We start from the raw sequence: 14,913 nt of genomic DNA, 5'->3' as shown, positions 1-14,913 counted from the left end.
TAAATATTACAATTACTGAATGAACTGAACTCGTATAAGCATTGGGTAGATATCTGCAGCATGTTAAGTATCCCTGAAAAGTGGGCCATCTAATTGGAAATGTGGTGAAGTGCTGCAAGCTCCAGTAAAGATGGTTTTCAATCTAGGAAAACTACTATATCATGTATCAAGTGTTTTTTTCAATCAAAAGAAGTCATTGCCTTTTGTCCTCTGCACCTGCCTGTGAATACAACAGTACAGGCAGTCCTATAGGATAGCCTCAATTTTGCTCCCAAAGTCCTAACACAATCAACATGCTGAAAATCCCAGTTCCAGTTTGTTGGGAAACGTTCTCTGTGCTTGAAATTGTTGCAGATTTTACATTATTCTACGGATTAAACATTTCGCTTAGAGTAGGTTTACACCTCAAATCTAAATTCAGACTATGGACACAAAAAGTAGTGTTTAAAAAGACACTTATTTTCAAATAGTCAAGCTGTTATGTAAGAAAATAATATATTAGAGCTTAAATTCTTACACCAGCTGCCTTGGCTCTAGATCAGGCACTGTAAAGTTAACCTCCAGGACCTCCTCCAGAGACTCACTGAAAGATCTGGGATACGGAACAGCTGGAGCCAGGGAACAGGGCATGTTGGGGATGGGACAGCATACCATGTTTTGGGAAGGCTGATATTTTACAGAGGGCTGACTATTGTTCAGAGGAGTGTTTAACCAGTCCTAAAATCTACATAGGGATTTGAGTAAAGAAAGGGCATGCCTTTCCTCCAAGCTGGTGACATCCATGTTACAGCTGCTAGAGACAACTGGCAGAGTCACCCTGTGACTTAGGGCTCAGGCAAGAAGGAAAAATTGTTTTCTAAGCAAGCTCCACTTTTAGTCCATTAAACTTCAAGATAATGATGGGTTTTTTGAGGAGCAAAAAATTCTTTAGAACTTCATTTGGTGCCTGTTCTAGCCAAAGGCTGCTGTGTTGTGATATTTTATGTTTAAAAGTACCCTACTCTGACAAGCCACCAAAGTCTTTAAAGTCTTCTCATCTTTATTGCAGACAGTACTTTGATCTCAATGCCAGAAAAGGTCAACACAAGAACTTCAGAATTAAACTTGTTTACATCCAACATAAAATACAAATAAATGAATGTGGCAAGGACATCTCAGGCAGATTAAATAAGGCCACATTTTCCTTGTTCCACTCAAAATGTTTTTGCCAACCATTGTGCAAGCAATATCATCATCAAATCCAATGAAATTCACTTATTGAGGCACTTTCCCCCTCAAAATGTTTCATCAATCATAGCCCAGAAGGGCTCTGTCATAGGATAATTGCAACTTGGCATACCAACAAAGAGCATCCCAACATCCTCAGCTTCCTTATCTATACAATAGGCAGGGATGACAGCCATTTTATTAGCTGAGATATTGTTACCCCCATCAGATAAAATAGCATGTTTTGTTGCTTTGATGTTTTCTATCAGCAGAGCAGAGCTGTCGTTTCCAACTGCATGTTTAGAGAATGGCTGTGGTAGCAGCTTATGTTCCCTCACAACACCCCTGCCCACAAACATCTCACAGAGTGAGTCAAGGGATGTACTAATTGCACTTTATCAGAAAGGAATGGGAAGACCAAACAGAGCTTCTGCCACAGTAATTTCTAGACAAGACATAATTGTGGAGTCATTTCTTGTCTAAATACTTTTTTTTGAGGGAGAAAAAAAATCACCAGAGAGTAAATTCCCTCTGAAAGCAGCCAGCTGAGAAGCCACACAAAAATGATTTCAGCCATTCCCGTTCCACTGTCTTCACATACAGTATTATTAATCCACAGAATATTTAATGAATTAAAATAACATTTGGGGTAACTACTTACATTTAGCAATTTTCCACAATAACAAAAATTATAGCACTCAGAAATATGTATCTTGCTTCCACATGCTTGGTTAGATCACGCAGACTTTGAAGGCTAACAAAAAATCTGTCATGCAGAGCAATATGCAAACCCATTTAATTTTCTATTTAAATTCTTCCTGAGAGAGTGGACTTTTCTTGAATTTCAAAATAGCAAGCCTGTTAACCAAACTCCAAAGGTGGAAAAAAGTCTGCTTGTCGACACCAGGCTTATCTTGCTGCACCATCACTTGGGCAATAATTATATGAAGTGCTGTAGACATAATTTAATAATTCAACATTTGCCTACTGCTACTGAAGACTTCCCATCTATACTAAGCACAGGGAAGTGTTCTGGACCATCCAGTGGACTGCATGACAAATACTGTTCACATCTTTTATGCCAGCAGGGCTACAGCACACAGCTTTGTGATGAGGGGTGTTGTTGGAATGATAACAGGAATGGCAAAATTAAAAGTCATTAACCCAGCAGGAAATCTCATCTTTGGTGGCTACTCAGCAAGGGGTTGCCCCTGACAACAAAGAGCAAAGTAAGCAAGTGTAAACTGTTCTGACAAATACCAGCATCTCTGTTGACCTTCGCAGTTACACACATGCCATGTGCCTCTATGACGTGAGGCACTTCCATTGATGCTCTATCCAACAGCCCTGACATAATGACACCTCTCTCTGCTACGCCTCCACCTCCCCAACCCCCAGCTCCTACGTAATTCCCAAATGCAAAAGGTGTGTTACTTCCTTTACACAGCAGCCCCCTTTCCTGATTTTCCACCTCCATACATGCTCCTGAAGACACCTCCACAACCAAAGGTTGTGAGCTGGATGCACCCTCGGTAATATGACCTTGAGACACTCACAGTTTTTATTTTCTTTTATTGACTGTCTTATAGACTGTGGGTGGAAGCCTGTGGAATCACTTAGCCTGCCTTTGTCTCAGTTCCCCATCTACCAAATCCTTTCATTTACCTTGTCTGTTTTGATTTAAACAAAATGAGCTCAAACCCTTAAAGGTCACATTTGCTTTGATAGCAATATGAACTCATTTGGTACCTTGATCTTGTTTGGGTAAGCTTAAACCACATAATGAATCTTAAGAAATGAAACAAACTGAAACTTCCTTTCAAACACTGCTCTCCAGAAGGTTTTTACTTCGAGCAAAGGACAGTGCAAGATTAAGTTGCACAGTTAGAGAGGTACCTTATTACCCCATTAATAAGCAGACCTAAAAAGGAAATTCTGTCATGGATTCGAGTGGTTGGGAGGTTTAACCCTGAATACCCTTTTGGCATTACAGAGAAGTTACATGTTGCTCATGCTTGTCTTTAAGCCCTGTACTGTTGTTCCCCTTGTTGAGCGCTGGAGATGATCTGGAGACACAGAGGCAAGGTCCTCTAGCCCAGTCAACAGATGACCTCCTTGCAGCAGCCTTCTCAAGCAGACTGAACCCTGCTCTAAAGAAAAGTTCCTTCTCCTATGGAAAAAATGGCCTAACAGAAACTAAGGTGAAAATTGCAAGCAAAAAGAGGGTTGTAAGAGTCTATTTTGAGCAGAATTGCTTGTTATTTTTATGCATCAATGGGCACCTAAAGGCTAAAGTGCTCAGTCTTTAGAAATACCCCCAGTATAGGAAATGAATACTTCTACAACATCCAGTATTTTTATTTTACTTAAAACTTTAGCTCCTGAAATCAATTTAATGACTCCAATACTGAAAACTTCAACAAAAACCCCTAAAACCCAAGTATCAGCAGCTCCTAGCAACAGAAATTTTAATCTATTTTAAATGAAAGAAAGTAAAATATTTTCATGGTTCCACTTTCCTGGTTTGCAGGATAATGCATACATGAGATCTGATTCACAGATACTAACTTGGCAAAAAGGTTTTACAAATCCAGTGATCCTACTTAAGATATTTATCTTATGAAATTCTTTGGTTTTTCAACTTCTCATACACACCCTGGGCACAATACCTGTCAAACCTCTGGAAAATTTACAAAATATTGCGTTAAATAATTGCGTCTTCTTGTTTTGTTGATGCATTTCTGAAAACCTCTTCACAAGAATGTGACAGATGATAAACTAACAATAAAGAAGACAGAGACCAGCAAATAATCAAGGCAAAGTCAATGGCAGGGAATCACTAATTTCATTACCTGTACATATTACTTCAAACAGCAGCTTCTGACACACTTCAGTCTTGCAGCTTTGACTAACACCTGCTGACAGACTCAGCTCATATCTGTCTACCTGCTTCACAGAGAAAAAAACTGTGTAAAGGTCCCACCTTGTTTTCTGCATTTAAAAACATGAAAGCACTTACCCTTCCTTCTTTTTTTTCTCCTTCTGCTGCTGCTGGTCTCTGCCATGTCTGCCTATACCCTGAAACAGACTGTCAGTGGAAATCTCAGTGCTGCTCCCACTTCCTTCCCTTTTAATAGCTAGCTCAGGAGAGAGGCAGAAGATTGGCATGTGGAGTATTGGGGCCCAGGAAACTACTCAGCTGCAATTGAATCCTTGTGTGTGTCAGGTGTGATGAGTTCTGAGAAAAAAAGTCAGAAACTTCCACAAATGAACTGCAACTGCCTGAATCACAGCATGGAGATAAAAGGGGCTCTTCAATGAACAGAGTGCTACTTGGCCATTTATCAAGGATTATTCAATTATCTAATAATGAAACCTTTAGTTAATGAAACATTTTTTGAAAGGTGGAGGGAGAAAAAACAACAACAAGGACTTTGCTGAAGCAGATGTAAAACCGACACATCTGCCTCCCTCGACATGACCAAATTGGCTCTTTCAATATGTTTCATTTGTTCTCTTGCCAATTGCTGATCTCTCGTCAATTTACTTTCAGACTTGGAAGAAAATTAAATGGTTTGATGACATATTGGTATTTTATCTTTGAAATGCAAAATATGTATTTCAATGATCTTAGAAATGTTTCACTTCTTTCAAATGTTTGCAATTGTATGATGTTGGACTTGATCTCCATCTGGAACAAAAGAGTATAACTCCATCTAACTAAATGAATCTAGGCAGTTTATCACAGCTGGTGATCTTGTCCATAGTTTTTTCATTGATTAACCAAGAATATATCATATACTTATTTAGAAATATGCAGTATAAAAGGTGGTGACATCCTATATGCTTTAGGCATGCTTGAAAATACCTGTATTAGATGATTATCTAAAAATGCTTCCTAATAGCCTTAAATAGTCAAAATGAAATGACAGAACTGTCATCACAGCAAATCACATAGGGAAAGAAAAATGATGCCAGCATTAACTGCATCAGCCACCTGCTCTATATAGGTTATTAAAATGATGGAAACAGTATGTTGGCTGTTCCATATATGCTGGCTAAAACCCCCAGCAGGTCCAATGTTTCATAATACTAGCTGTAATTTACATGCCTATAATTTATACAGCATTTCTCAAAATGCTGGCTGAAAAAGACTGGCTACTGACTGGGGTACTCTAATTCCTTTCTCTGTGACAACTTCCTTCTTTAATCACAACTTGAAAAAAGAATTTTGGCAACAAAAGTACTTTGACAAATGCTGTTTTGTGATTCTTGATATGGTCAGGACTGTCTGGACCCTGTCAACAATAAGTGGGGCAGTCTTCATTTTGTAATGATGCCTCAATTCCACTGAAAACTCATTGCCAAAGGTTTGGGGTCCTATAAACACCTATGAGGAGTTGTGCTATGATCAGCACAGCTGCAGTCACTTTTATTAAAACACAGGAAGAAGAAAAGGAGAAAGACATGGAGGTAATGGCAATGTCCTCTTCAGTAGCAGTGTTTTAGCATGAAAGAGTTTAGAGGCAGTCCTAAACAAACCTGCCCTCCCCTCGTCCTGAAAAATACACTAATCACCCAGCTGCAGGAAGTGCCTGAGTAGAACTTCACCCCATCCCTCCTACCAAGGCTACTTCAGGTGGCAAGAGCAGCTCAATCACCCTGAGCCCAGGAGTGCATCTCTCCAGCTGGGCAGGTAATGTCTCATGTGCCAGTCTTGATTTCAGGTTCCTGCCCTAGGGATACCTAATATATTTTATCCAAGAATTGTTTAAAGTAAAATAATCTGTCATATAAATGAATGGAAAGAGGCTCATTTTAGGAGCCACTGCCATTATGACTGACCAATATAGATGAAAGTGCTCACATTTAGGCTTTCTTAACTCAAAGCAGTGGCTTTCTTCTCTTTATGCTAAGTTTAGCCATCTGTAAAGCAGACACATTACAGTTTTCCTAACTCAGAGAAATGAGATAATACAACTTTGGCAAAAGAAAGGCTCCATCACATTGCTTTACTAGACATAAAATTGTAATATGAATATATGATTTTAAATCAACATTAAGATAGTGTAGACTCTGGGACATTTCTGATATTGCTTTGGCTGGATAATGTAATTTATTTTCAAACAGGTTTCTAGAAGTGCTTGATATTCCACAAAGTCAGCCTGTGTTACAAGATGTACATAGCTAATCTGCTGAGAAAAGAAATCATAAACAACACTTTATCCCATATTATTTTATTCATGAGAGCATTTTTCCAATTGGTGCAATCTTGAAGTATGGATTGGATCTTGGGATCACATAGTCATGCCAACACACCCCTAAGTCAGTCTGCTTTAAATATTCTTAATTTCCAGAGGAGGAAGGTGGTGCAAAATATTTAAGGCTGGCATATCTAGTTTAAAACACTCTTATATTTTCTTTTTTTTCTTTTGTTTTTGCATATTTTTATAAGGGAAAAAAAATCTCATTACAGTATTACCCATACTTTCCTATGTGAGAATTCTGAACAGGGTATTAGCTATATTAGCAGTTAGTTTCCAGGGTGGAAATGATGGCATTTGCCTCTGATTGTCCCAGCACAGGAAGTATGACTCCTGGGAGCTCTTAGAACAGGCACCCACCACTGCCAGAAACAGAGCAAGATTATATAGCTTCTTAAAAGAGGAAGAGCTTCTTGCTCTTGAGTGAGATTATATTGCTTCTTTTTTTTTTTTTCCCAGGAGCTAGACTGAAATTTTTGTAATATGCATAAAGTGCCCACACATAACTTACAAATCAGCTGTCACATATTTTCAGTAGTATTGTTTTCACAGGATAATCTTTGGTGATGTCCAAAACTAAATCTGTTATCTCTTTGATGAATGCATTTTAAAGTCTAAAGAAGAACATAGGTAAGTGAAATAAGACAGTGAAGGTTTGCAAGCAGGGACAAGAGTTGACAGGAAGGAAAACTAGTATCTTTATAAGTGGCTTCTCAGAAGTCATCTGCCCCAAAAATGTAACTCTTCTTATTCACACTTGTGCAATACATATAAATGTATACAAAAGCTTCATTAGATAATATTCCTATAAATTATTTCAGATAGGTAGATCCCAAGGTCTTGAAGACATTGGCCAGAAGATCCTGCTAGATTGGATGCTGAGAGCTGTCTCCCACAGCAGTCCTGGGATACTAAGCCACTGTTAAATGTCTGTCTTGATGGAGATTTATTTCATATGTGCTTGAAACTGAACCATGTCACATATTTGGCAGGAAATGTAATCCCTTCAGAAAGAGGATTTGATCCCCAGTGTGATCTTGCCATTCTCAGGCAGGAATAGCTCTTGGTAAAGCCAGCACAAGGTCAGTCCATGTATTTCTGTTTTCAGTGAGGGACGAGTCCCAAACATGGGACTATGAGAGCAAAAGCTCCTGTCACCACCAATCCACATGGCCCTGAGAAGAGGTGTCCTACAGATACAAACTGCACAGTGCACACACAAGATGCCTCCATGTGAATTCATCCAGAGAATTGCTGGATATTTTTGAAATTGTTTCCAAACCCCCAAGTAGCATGTGATGCAAACAGCAGCAGAAGAATTACTATGAAGGAGGGTAAGGCATGGCTCCTGGTTTGAAGAGAATCAGACAAAATCACTGAATGAATGACAGGTTAGAGATCCTCCCTTAGAGTTGACAGCTCCAGAATTCCCCCATCAAGTTGATTCCCAGTTTTGAGACTCTCTTTGGCTTGCCCTTCTCCTTTCTTCTGTTCAGACCATCGTGGCAGCCCTCTCCTGCTATCAGCTATACTGTGTCTTTCTGTCCTTTCCTTCTGACTGTATCTCCTAAGTGCAGGTAGTCCCACCTCTCTGCCATTCCTCGTTTTCTGGTGGCACTTCTCATATGAGATTCCCATTGCTGAAGTGTCTGAGTTGGGATTTACCATTCCCTTTTCCTGAAAACCTTAGGTGTGAATCTCAGCAATGGCTGAAAGTACAACATATCTGGGATGTAGCATAGCATTTGATACAGTGGCTCATAAAATCTTATTAGAAAAGTATCTTATAATGTCTTGGATAAGAGTGCTGTCACAGGGATTGCACACTGGCTGCAGAATTGCAAACAAAGGACAATGAGTCATGTCAAACAGCACTGCACTGAGCTGTGAAGGGGTATCCAGTGGATTTCCCAGGAGATGGTGTTAAGCCCACTTCCATTTTACATATTTCTTAATGCTCTGAAAAAAGAGATGAACATTCTGAGAATTAAATTCATGGATGATACTAAATTACTAGATGCTTTCAATATTAATCAGGACAGAGTTATTCTATAGAGGGAAAGCAGAGAGGATGGGAAGGGGAAGAGTCTGTGACCAGACTCAGCTATACAAATATATGAGGAAGGGTTTTATGTCCCAGCTGATAATAATGGGAGGCCGCTGAAAGTCCAGCCAAAAGCAACTTACATCTGGTCTGTCAAAGACTGGAGCAGAGAAATAACAACAAAATCACCTAGGAAGCAATTATTAATTATAACATTTCTCCCCAAGATGCCAGATATTAATTCTCATTTTCTAGTCTCAATAAATTTCAATGTTTGCAGTTTTCTAAGATTTTGTGTAGTTTCATGCTACAGAGTAGCATGTAGCAATGTAATACAAAGCCATGTGTCTTCATATAACATCTAACATATATATAACATATAACATCTCTTTTCTGAGGAAAAAGTAGTGGTAAAAATCTTACTATTTTCTTTGTATGACTTCTTTGCATATACTATCAACATTATGAGAACAGAAGTAGTAAAAATTGAAACAGAGGCCCTTTTAGGAATTTTACTCTCTACAAGCAAAACAATCCACCCAAATGGAATCTGCCTAGAGGTGTAAAAGCAGAAATTAATTCTGCATGTGCCCGATAGGTCCTATGTTACACAATCATAGAATCACCAGAGAATAGTTTGTGTTTGAAGGGGATTTAAAGATCTAGTTTTAACCCCTCACCTATGAGCAGGCTTTCACTAGACCAAGCTCCTCATGAAAAATAAGATTTTTTCCAAGCACTATGCTTTATGTGCTGTAGAAACACACATGAAAATATACCACTGTCCTCATCTATTTTAGTGGCAATTTGTGCAGAGTGCTTAACTGTATGCTACTACTCTCTAACAGATTGTGTCATGCTCAGCACATAGAGCTGGAGGAAGAAGGTGGAAGGGGGTGGACATTCAGAGGGATGGCTTTTGTTTTTCTAAGTTACGGATGATGGAGCCGTGCTGTCCTGGAATGACTGAGCACCTGCCTGCTCATGGCAGTGCTGAATGAAAGCCCTCTTTTGCTTTTCTTGTGTGCATGACTCTTGCTGTACTTGTCAAACTGTCTTTTTTTCAGCCTACAAGTTTTCTCACTTTTACTTTTCTGATTCTCTCCCCTGCCCCACTGGGGAAGGCAAAGCAGCTGCTGTGTGTGGCTGAGTCGCTGGCTGGAGTTAAACCACGACACACCAAAAACCTTAACATGTCAGCTAAAACAAAGGTATCCACCAAAGATTATACCATTCCTTACTTTCCTTCCTGACTGGTAAACACTGATGTGGAAAACTAGAGCAAAATCAACCTAAGAAAGTGTATGTAACACACAGAAAGTCTCTTCAGGCTGCTTTAAGTCATGACAGAGGACGACATCAGCAGAGGAATGAAAACCATACCTGGCTCCAAGCACAAATCCCAAATGTTTGAGGAGCTGATAAGAGATGATTTTAATCCACCTTTTGAAATACCTATCACTGCTAGTGGCTTCTATTTTTTTTTTTTCATGCAAGTATTGCCAAAGAGACTACTTAGGGAGCAAAGTTAAAAATTTCCAGGAGGAGTTAAGTTGTAGTACTATCCAAGTAAATATAAATTTTGTGTTTATGCAATGCAATTACTTGCATGATGTAAAACACTAATGTGTGGATACTTTATTTTTAAGCAAATGTTACACCTAAAAATTCCGAGGACTGGCGAGGACCTGGGCTTCAATCTCATTTGATGAAAACTTGCATAGTGACTTTAAATTTAGAGAATGCCTTTCAAATATGATAAAAAGTGTTTTTAATGGTTTATCTTATAATCTTCCCTCTTTTCTCAAGAATTTAACACATCTTTTCAGTCGAATAATTGTAGAGACTCTTCCTTTCTCCAAAGTTTCTACAGAAGTTAAACACAAATTTGCCTAGAAAAGTTATGTTAAGCTAGTTTCTGGCAGCAATCTGGCAGCATCTTTATGTCTGCACAGCATTGTGATTATCTCACAAATTCACAATACTTTAATTCTGAACCCTACTATTTTCCATAGAGGCAATATCTTCAGTGCTAGTCTGAATGCTCTGAATGTTAAGTGTCTGGCTCTGGCTGGATTCCCTACATTTTTTGTCTGTGAACACGTAGCACATGGCTCTTGATTACTACTTTTAAATTGATCTGTGTCTGCTATGAAAATATATTGCTTCATAAAAGTCTTTCAGGGTATCAGCTTCCAAATTAATGATTTTTCTCTCAAGCTCTGACTTTGAGAGCTTACAGTACAGAATCATGCAGTCCAGCTACTTGAATCAAATTGAAATCCATCCATCTGCAATTCAGATCCAAATTCTTTCAGTGCTCTTGGCTCATCTCTAGGTAAAGAGCAGCTGTTGTCCTGTTAAAGTGACTGTAAATAATTCAAACTTCAAGTTTCAACAGTGAAATTCACTGGGGACCACTTAATCCCCAGGATGTTCCTGGGTTTGGTCTTCAGCTGGTGGAGGCTGCACAGTGGTGCTGCAGGGGTGCTGCTTTGCAGGGTCTGGCCCTGGCAGAGGCAGTGCCCAGCAGTGCCAGGAGGTGTGCAGTCCCCTCCTGGGGACACAATGCTGAGCCAGAAACCCTGACTTGGGCTAATTTCACAGGGTGCTTGCACCCATACGACACAGGTGAGGAGGGGAAAAAAACTAGGGTTTCTTTCTCTTGCTCTTTTCTCCTTTTTCATGCCAAATAAGCCTCTCACCGTGCTTTTTAGGGGCTACACGTGTTCTGCAACACAGACAGTACAGCACCAGAGAGAAAGGCTTGTTTCGAGCAGAGATTCAGCAAAATGTTTAAAGGAGAAATTTTCCAGTAAAAAGAGATGGGCCCTAACCAAGAAGGAAGGTACTTGTTAGAGCAACTCTATCAGAATAGCAGATGAATCACAATGTGATATAGCACTATTTGAAAGGATGTTTTGAATGGAGCTGTCAGCAAGTATTTTAATAGCAAGTCTTCAATTTCTGCTTTATGGGGTTTTTAACCACCAAGAAGAAAACATAAGTAACAAGGAGGGATTTAGGAATTGTTTAGTGTTTGGCTTTTCAAAGAAAGAAAAGAGCCCTCCACATGCATTGCAGCTAATGAAAATTGCCATTATGGGGTTTTTTACTCCATTTGTGAATGCTAAACACTGTAATAATGCAAAGTCCTTATGATTTTCTAAATCTCCTCAATAAGGAGGACATTATCTACTTATTTAATGACCCAGTCTCTAATGGCAAGGAGCTGCTACCACCAGCAGCTCCAGCTCATTTATATAGTTCCTCTCCCTAATTAAAAGGTCTTTACAGTTAAAAATAAAGAAATAAATCAATCAAAACCACAAACCGCCATCAGATGATAGGGAAATAAAAGGCACTTCAGGGACAGATTTTCAATTGCTTGGCATCCACAACTGGGAGTATTCTTTTGAAACAACTCAGTCCTCCTTTAGGCACCTCAGATAGAGCCAGAGAGTTCAAAAGTGCTCAACATATATTCCTTTGGAAAATCCAGCCCTAACTGTGGCTTTGTGTCCAACAGCCGTTGTGGCTAGTGAGACTTAATCGTAAGTCACCTACCTCCCTGCTGGAGGAATGTCATCAGCATCACCTCTTCTGCAGGAAACCATCATAAAACACCTGACTGTACTCATCTGTGCTCTTGCCACTGCTTGCTGCTACAAGAACAGAGGCAGCAGGTCTATTTTTACCACACTGCCAGTGAAGGCAGCAACAGCCCTGCTCTTGGATTTCCCTTGCAGCTCTCAGAGCCAGATGTCCATATTGCAGCACAGGCTCCTTACTAGCTGAATATAAAGCTCAAAATGGAATGTTGCTATCCGAATGCCATTTCTTGAGGTGCCTTTGTCAGCTTAAAAGTTTCCTGTATGGTGATCAGTCTAAGGCCAAAACTTGAGTAATAATTCAAGAGCAGTTTACAGCTAATGAAAGCTGCAGTAGTTTTCTCTAAGCACAGAGTATAAAGCTCTGAGGTTTTATAGCACATCCCTCTGCTCAAACAAGAAGCATTTGATGGCATTAACATACTACCTGTTTATTCAATAGGAAATACAAAAAGTTCAGTTAACAGTTCTTTTTTTCTTCAGTCTACAGCTGTGTAAATACTATTCTAGTCTCTCCTTTGACATCCACCTAAACCCGAGACGTTGTGTGCAAAATGATATAAATGGAGCTCAACATACCTAGGACAGAATATTTGACTTCTGTGAGACCAGTGATGCCATATGATGCGTCCCTGAAGTGACCTCATTTTCTAAAGGCAGCTTCACTACGAGTTTCCTAGATTTTGACCATAAAGCTGAGTATAATGAAAGAGTTCTGGAATCACCATACCAAGATTTGCATGACAACATTGAAAAAGAAGCCAAATTGTAGTTCTGCATCGTTTACAACTGGTGCCCTGCACAGTTTCTATTTTGATCTGCTCAGATGAAAAGCTGTGTTAAGTTTTAGAAACTTCTCCTCATCTCTGCTTTTGAGTCACTTTTGAAGGCTGTTTGCCTTTCCCATTTTCTCTGTGGTAGCTAAGGAGATGAAAGTCTTTCTGTATGCACCAGATATCCCTGACACAATGGGAGAGAAATATTGATAGTTTTTATATTGCACAGTGGGTCATATTTATGAATTGATGCATGCTTCATCATAGCTTTAAATAATGGAACATTTTCGATAGGAACAAAGGGCCTGAAACTGTCTTAGTACCGCCAGTTTCCTCTCCCTTCTGAACTCCTTACAGGCTGATTTTGGAAAGGTAGAGCTTCCTCAGGATCAATGTTACCCATGAAAATGATTTATTCAAGAGAAAAAGTAAGGCAAAGCCTTCATTGTAATACAATTTCCCACCTACTCCTTTCCTATCACCACAAGGAAAAAGTGCAGGACTCAGAGCTCCTATTCAGGCCTGCAGAGCTTATCTGAATTTCTCTTTCAGTCCATGACAACACCCTGAAGCTTCTCTGGCATTTCATCAGGACCTCTGATGTTACAGGCATCAGTGATGAAGACTGCCATGTGATGCAGAGGTTATTGCTGCAATATCTCCCTGCCTGCCATGACACTCCTGATGCAAACTGTGAGCCAAGGCCCTTTTGAGCTTTGGGTGTACCCAAAACTCACTATAACATTAGGAGGGCAGTGAAGATGGCTGTACTCTGTCCCAGCTGGGGGACTGAACATGAGAAGATAGGACAATGGTTGTGGGAAAAGACCCACAGCTCATCTACACAGATGGGGCAGTGGTCTCCTAGTGTAGGATGAATTCACCTTTTCTCTTTGTCTTCCACTGGCAAAATTCTGGGGATAAAATCTGCAATATCTCAGGCTAATTTCACATTTTTTAAAATTGAGATCCAGAGACTGTGCAACAAATAAAAAGTAAATATATAAACATGCAAGTCACCATCCAAGCTTATGTTCTCCCTCACTGTAACTTGTGTAGATTGCTGCCTATGTGCCTAGCTTTCATTACAAATAAAACATAAAAGCCAGCACATATCCTGAAGAACTGTTTTTCTTTATTGCAACACTATTACATGAAGCCTAGTAACATAAACAAAGATTAGACTTGGCTGTTTTGAACAAATAGCCATTTATTGTCAAGGCTTTTCAGGAGCTTTCATTTTCCTTTTTGGAAAAACAAGATCCTGTGCCAACTTAGCAAATGTGTAACATTAAAGAATAAGCAAAATAATGGGACGCCCTACCACACTATTTTATAGACTATCTCAGAGTGTCACAGTTGTACATGTCCAAGCTAAGGCAGAAACCCAGTTAAATTAAGCAGACATATTCAATCAAAACCCCACCAGCAGAGTTCCTCGGGGCTGCAACCAGCCTTTAGAGCAGAAGGATACACAGGAGGAACCATCCAGCGGCACAGTGCTCCGTGCCACTGGAACAGCACACAGCAGAACACAGCCAGGGAACCTTTTCCTTGTTTCCTGTCCTGGCACAGTGCCAGAGAGCACAGGACAGAGGTGTCTCAGCTAGGAGGAGCAGCTAGGTTTGTGGTGGGCAGGTGGAAGGAGAACACCCTGCACCTCAGCGTGTCTGCAGCCGCTGAGGCTCTGGCCTCTGGTGCTCCTTGAATGTTAATTCCACCAGAATTCTCCATTTTAAAGTAATCGTGTATCTCCTAAGCCCAGCCAGAAGTAATCACACAACAAGCTATCCCTTAGACAATGAGCAGAGATTATTCAGCTTCCTTGTACCCCAGTGAAACAGCAGCTTCCTTCCTGCCCGTGATTGGGGCTGTGATTAACCACGCAGTTCAAGGTGAAAGAAGAATGCCGCTCCAGGCATATATGGCTTCCTTTAACCTCAGCAAAACACAGTGCCAGATATTTCAATTAGTGTGCACTAAGGTCACAAAATCAATTTCTTATCACCGAA

The 14,913-nt window shown here is 39.9% G+C and overlaps 1 protein-coding gene across 3 annotated transcripts in view; it reads right to left on the bottom strand.

The window, feature by feature from the left end:
- ADGRL4 (adhesion G protein-coupled receptor L4) overlaps nt 1–14,913 on the bottom strand; it is a 130,143-nt gene that overhangs the window by 48,105 nt on the left and 67,125 nt on the right. The window contains exon 1 of one of the 3 annotated variants that reach the window (XM_068199982.1): nt 4,226–4,341. The exons of the other annotated variants lie outside the window; for them this stretch is intronic. Within the exon in view, the coding sequence (XP_068056083.1) occupies nt 4,226–4,271 (46 nt within the window). The 5' untranslated portion in view covers nt 4,272–4,341. Of the gene's footprint in view, nt 1–4,225; nt 4,342–14,913 lie in introns of those variants that run through there. 3 annotated transcript variants of the gene reach the window in all.

Source organism: Anomalospiza imberbis, chromosome 9 (genome assembly GCF_031753505.1).
Source record: "Anomalospiza imberbis isolate Cuckoo-Finch-1a 21T00152 chromosome 9, ASM3175350v1, whole genome shotgun sequence".
NCBI lineage: Eukaryota > Metazoa > Chordata > Aves > Passeriformes > Viduidae > Anomalospiza > Anomalospiza imberbis.
The sequence above is the reverse complement of the archived record's forward strand: the minus strand, read 5'-3'. Positions and strand labels throughout refer to the sequence as shown.